The sequence below is a fragment of the Ananas comosus genome, linkage group 20, assembly GCF_001540865.1.
Source record: "Ananas comosus cultivar F153 linkage group 20, ASM154086v1, whole genome shotgun sequence".
In the NCBI taxonomy this organism is placed as follows: Eukaryota; Viridiplantae; Streptophyta; class Magnoliopsida; order Poales; family Bromeliaceae; genus Ananas; species Ananas comosus.
The window spans coordinates 10058118-10062336 of NC_033640.1; the positions used below are offsets into that span (position 1 = coordinate 10058118).

A 4219-nucleotide genomic window follows, 5' to 3' on the forward strand; every position below is an offset into this window, starting at 1 on the left:
CTCTTTAGACAGTATTTTTAGATTTTAATATTAAAAAATATAGATAAATTTAGCGTGAACATATTGGCTTTTGAATAGAAAATTTTTTGGCATTATTTACTTATTAGTGACCAATAAGCATAAAAGTGACATTTTAAACGGTTTATTCAAGTGTTTTCTAGTACATGGTACAAATTAATTCAAATCAACTAAATTTTTAATAGGAAATTATTTTTACTATCTTGAAAAAGATTACAACTCCGATTTTGAATTTAAAAATTTTATCTCCTATTTTCAGAAGATTGTTCAATTTTGACTACATAAAGAAACTACCAATTCACTTAAAGTGTACAGATACAGCATTTACGGATCCCGATTGTGACTAATTAGCTCGATCAAGTCCGCTGCCATTTCGAACATGACTCGCGCAACTCAATCTTTCGTCATTTCGAGCGTGACTTAGCCTAGCATAATTTTCTGCCACGAGATAGAATACTGACCCTTTTAAGCCAACAACAACAAAAAGTTGGGAACTCTGAGTGCTCCATTAATAAATGTACCAGCAGTAAATATTAGTGAACATCACTAGCAAAATAATTGAATGTGCAAAGTGAACAAGAAGTTAAAAAAGAACATAAAAATAAAAGTGAGCAGTAAAGGAGAGATCCCAACAAAGAAACCTGCAGGCCATGTTTCATTACTTCATGTCCAGAATCTATCTCCATCACATGGCATACACATATGATGGCCAACCCACTCCCTCTGCTCTCAGACACAGACACAAACCAACCCAACTTAGAGAGAGAGAGAGAGAGAGAGAGAGAGAGAGAGAGAGAGAGAGAGTACTGTCACAGTTCTGCATCCCAGCCCTTATGAGCTGTAGTTTCTGTAGCTACCTTTAAAGAGTCATTTTGCATGTATACCCCTACATCTATGTAAAAATGATAGAAATATCTATTTAAAGTTGGTATATATTTTTGATTGCACACTTATTAAGAATCTTAATTGTTTGATGGTTATGCCTTGTCCTATAATAATTAGTTAATTTTATACAGATTTCTACAAACATAATAAATTATAAATATATCCCTACAAAATTCAACTTTTATATATTATTTTAGCCAAAGTTCTAATATTTTCAAATATATCCCTGTCGTTAGAATCCGTTAGAAAACATTAGTTAACCATACATGGTTAGTTAATGGGATAACTTGATATTTTTGTCTCCTCTTATATTATACTGTTGTGGCTTAATTTTGGAGGGACATATCTGTGATAACAAAATTGACATTTCACTTAAAATATAAACAATTGTGTAACGGTAATAAATCAAAGAGATATATTTGAAGACATTAGAACTTTTGCAGAGACAATATATGAAAATTAAACTTTGTAGGGACATATTCGCAATTCACTATATTTGTAGGAACCTATATGCATTTAATCATATAATATTATTATACATATAAATTTACAATACTACTTCAAATTCTCTAAAAATATTAGTTAGTTTTATATATCGTTATCGACCGTCCTTAGAGCAAGTGGCAAATGGCTCGGTGGTTGATACTCGAGACCCAAGATCGAATCCTAGTTGATTCACATTTCCAGCTAAGTTTATTTTTAAATGAAATAAACGAAGCGGGTAGCATGCTACCTTTGCTACCTCTCTCTCTCTCAAAAACAGTTTTATATATTGTTGATATGTTGACAAAGTTATATCACGCATTGAAATAGCTATGCTAGCTAATTACAAGTCTTTATATTATCAGCATCAATACATTAATAACACAATAAAGGATACAAAGTGGGAGATTCAAAGTATTTCTCTAAACTCTAATATCATTGTAAAATATTAATATACATGAATATCCTTAACATAAAACCATATTTTTTTAAAAAGTTAAGAGCGGCAATAATTGTCAGTTTGATTAAAGCTTAATTTAACATGTTTAATCAGACTAGTTTGATTAGCTTTCAAAATTTAAAAAAAACCCCAATAGTACGTGTTCAAATATCAACTTTATTGAGAAACAGTTGCGTAATTTCACATAATTGCCAAAAAAATATATACATACAGAGTTGAGCTGGAATGCTATCGGTAGCAAACGTACTTTGTTGGCACCTATTTGTTTTCGATGATGAAGCCTCGAAATCGACGATTGGTACCATTGAACACGATCTATACCACTTAAAGTATTTAGAAACTAAATTTCATGTTTTATCGATATCATTCTCTTGTTCATCAAGTGGACACAAAAATAAAAGACTGAAAATAAATATTCTCTAAAAAGTGATGATAGGAATCTTGTAATTAAGATCGAAAATATAGATCTTGTTCTAAATAGTTTAAAAGATTTTCTAATCAAAATTTAATTGATTTGAATATCTTTACACTATTAAACGAGAAAATGTCTCGTATCGATCATCAAAATAATAAATTTTGAAACTCTTTGATCATTCGGTCAATGATGTCGAAAAGATTTGAAATTTGGTTTCTAAATACTTCAAGTAGTATAGATCATATTCAACGGTGCCGATCGTTGATTTGGAGGTTCCATTATCGAAAACAAATGGGTGGCAACAGAGCCCGTTTACTACCCATACTAATATCGATCGTCGCAACTCTATACATGCAAAAGAGAAAAATAATTGGTACACGTAGCATCACATAGTGCGAATTCTGAATTGATACACATGTTCAGCTGCTAAGATCTTATCTAGAAATGAAATAAACAAAGCCAATAGCATACTACATTTATCTTAAAAAAAAAAAAAAAAAAAAAAAAACTCTATACATGCATATCTAAAAATAATTTCACATATATATATGGGCATATATGCAAAAAATCCTTACCACCACATTGCATTTGGCTCTATATATAGAGGGAGGCCTATCATTCATTACTCACAATGCACTTTCTCTCTCTAGACCTTCCCCATCCCCTTCCCGTTCTACCCAATACTCTCCTCTCTCTTCTGTGTCTAGAGAGAGAGAAGTTTAGCAAGGTGAGTTGATTGAGCCCCCGTTTCCTTCCCATTCTACCCACCCATTCTAGAGAGAGAGAGAGAGCATTCCCAAAATGGGCTTCCCCGTGGGGTACACGGAGCTCCCGAAGCCGCTCCTCCACCTCCTCCTCCTCCTCGCCCACCTCCGCCGCCTCATCTCCTTCCTCCTCCGCCCCCTCTCCCCCCGCTCCGAAACCCTAACCCTAACCCTAACCCCAACCCTAACCCTAGCCCACCCCATCGACCGCGCCCTCCCCGCGCTCCGCTTCGACGAGCTCGGGCTCCCCGACCTCGCCCATGGCGGGGCGTGGTGCGCGGTGTGCTTGGACGAGTTCGAGGGCGCCGCGGAGGTGCGGCGCCCGACGGGGTGCGGCCACGTGTTCCACCGCGCGTGCCTCGACCGTTGGATCCTCGCCTCCCCCGCCGCGGCGCTCGCGCTGCGCACGTGCCCGCTCTGCCGCGCCCCCCTCGTCTCCGGCGACGGCGCCGGCGACGAGCTCGCGCCGCTGCTGATCCCCCTCTGCTTCGCCCCCTCGTAGCGGCGTGGCGATGCAATTTCTCCCAAGTCGAAGGGTTTTCCTGCAATTGTATACATACAATTAGAGGTTTTTGGCTTTTTTTTTTTCTCTTACTTTTTAATGACTTGGTGGGGGGTTTTATTCGAGGGTAAAAGTTCGAGGGGCTCTGTTGCAAAATTGGCAGTTTTGATTGGTTTTTGAATTTTGGGCTAGTTCAAATTGATTGGAGGAGATGGCGCGGGAAAATAAGACAGGGATCATTGCCGTCCCTGCTGCTTTAAGATCCGTGCTCATTGATCGACGGCGGTGATTCCCTGTCTCACTGTGAGTCGCATTTGAACTCGTCTTCTCGTTTGGCTTTGTTTGGATCGCCGTATCTGACCGTTTGATCTTGTGATCTGATGATCTTGAGAGTGATTTTGTTATTCTTTTGTTTTGTTTTTTTTTTTTTTTTTTTTTTTTGGGGGGGGGGGGGTATTGAGAAATGCCAAGGAAAAAATATTATTTTAGTTCATCGAGTCTAGTTGAGATCGACCCATAAAATTCGAGCTTGAGTTCGGGTCATAGTTAGTGGCATAGGGTCTGATTGTTTTTATGGATCTTAGAGGTTGAACTCGTGATTTTGAAAAAATTGTCAACGTCGGTACTTGTTTTGACTTTGAGATGATCTCCTTACTCTCAAAACTGAGTAATAATAATGCGAGGTATGATTC

The 4219-nt window shown here is 37.7% G+C and overlaps 1 protein-coding gene across 1 annotated transcript; it reads left to right on the top strand.

Moving 5' to 3' along the window:
• LOC109725607 (RING-H2 finger protein ATL14-like) lies at window positions 2391-3527 on the top strand. Its single transcript, XM_020254846.1, has 2 exons — window positions 2391-2397; window positions 3220-3527. Exons 1-2 carry the CDS (start codon window positions 2391-2393, stop codon window positions 3525-3527), a joined length of 315 nt encoding a protein of 104 aa, XP_020110435.1.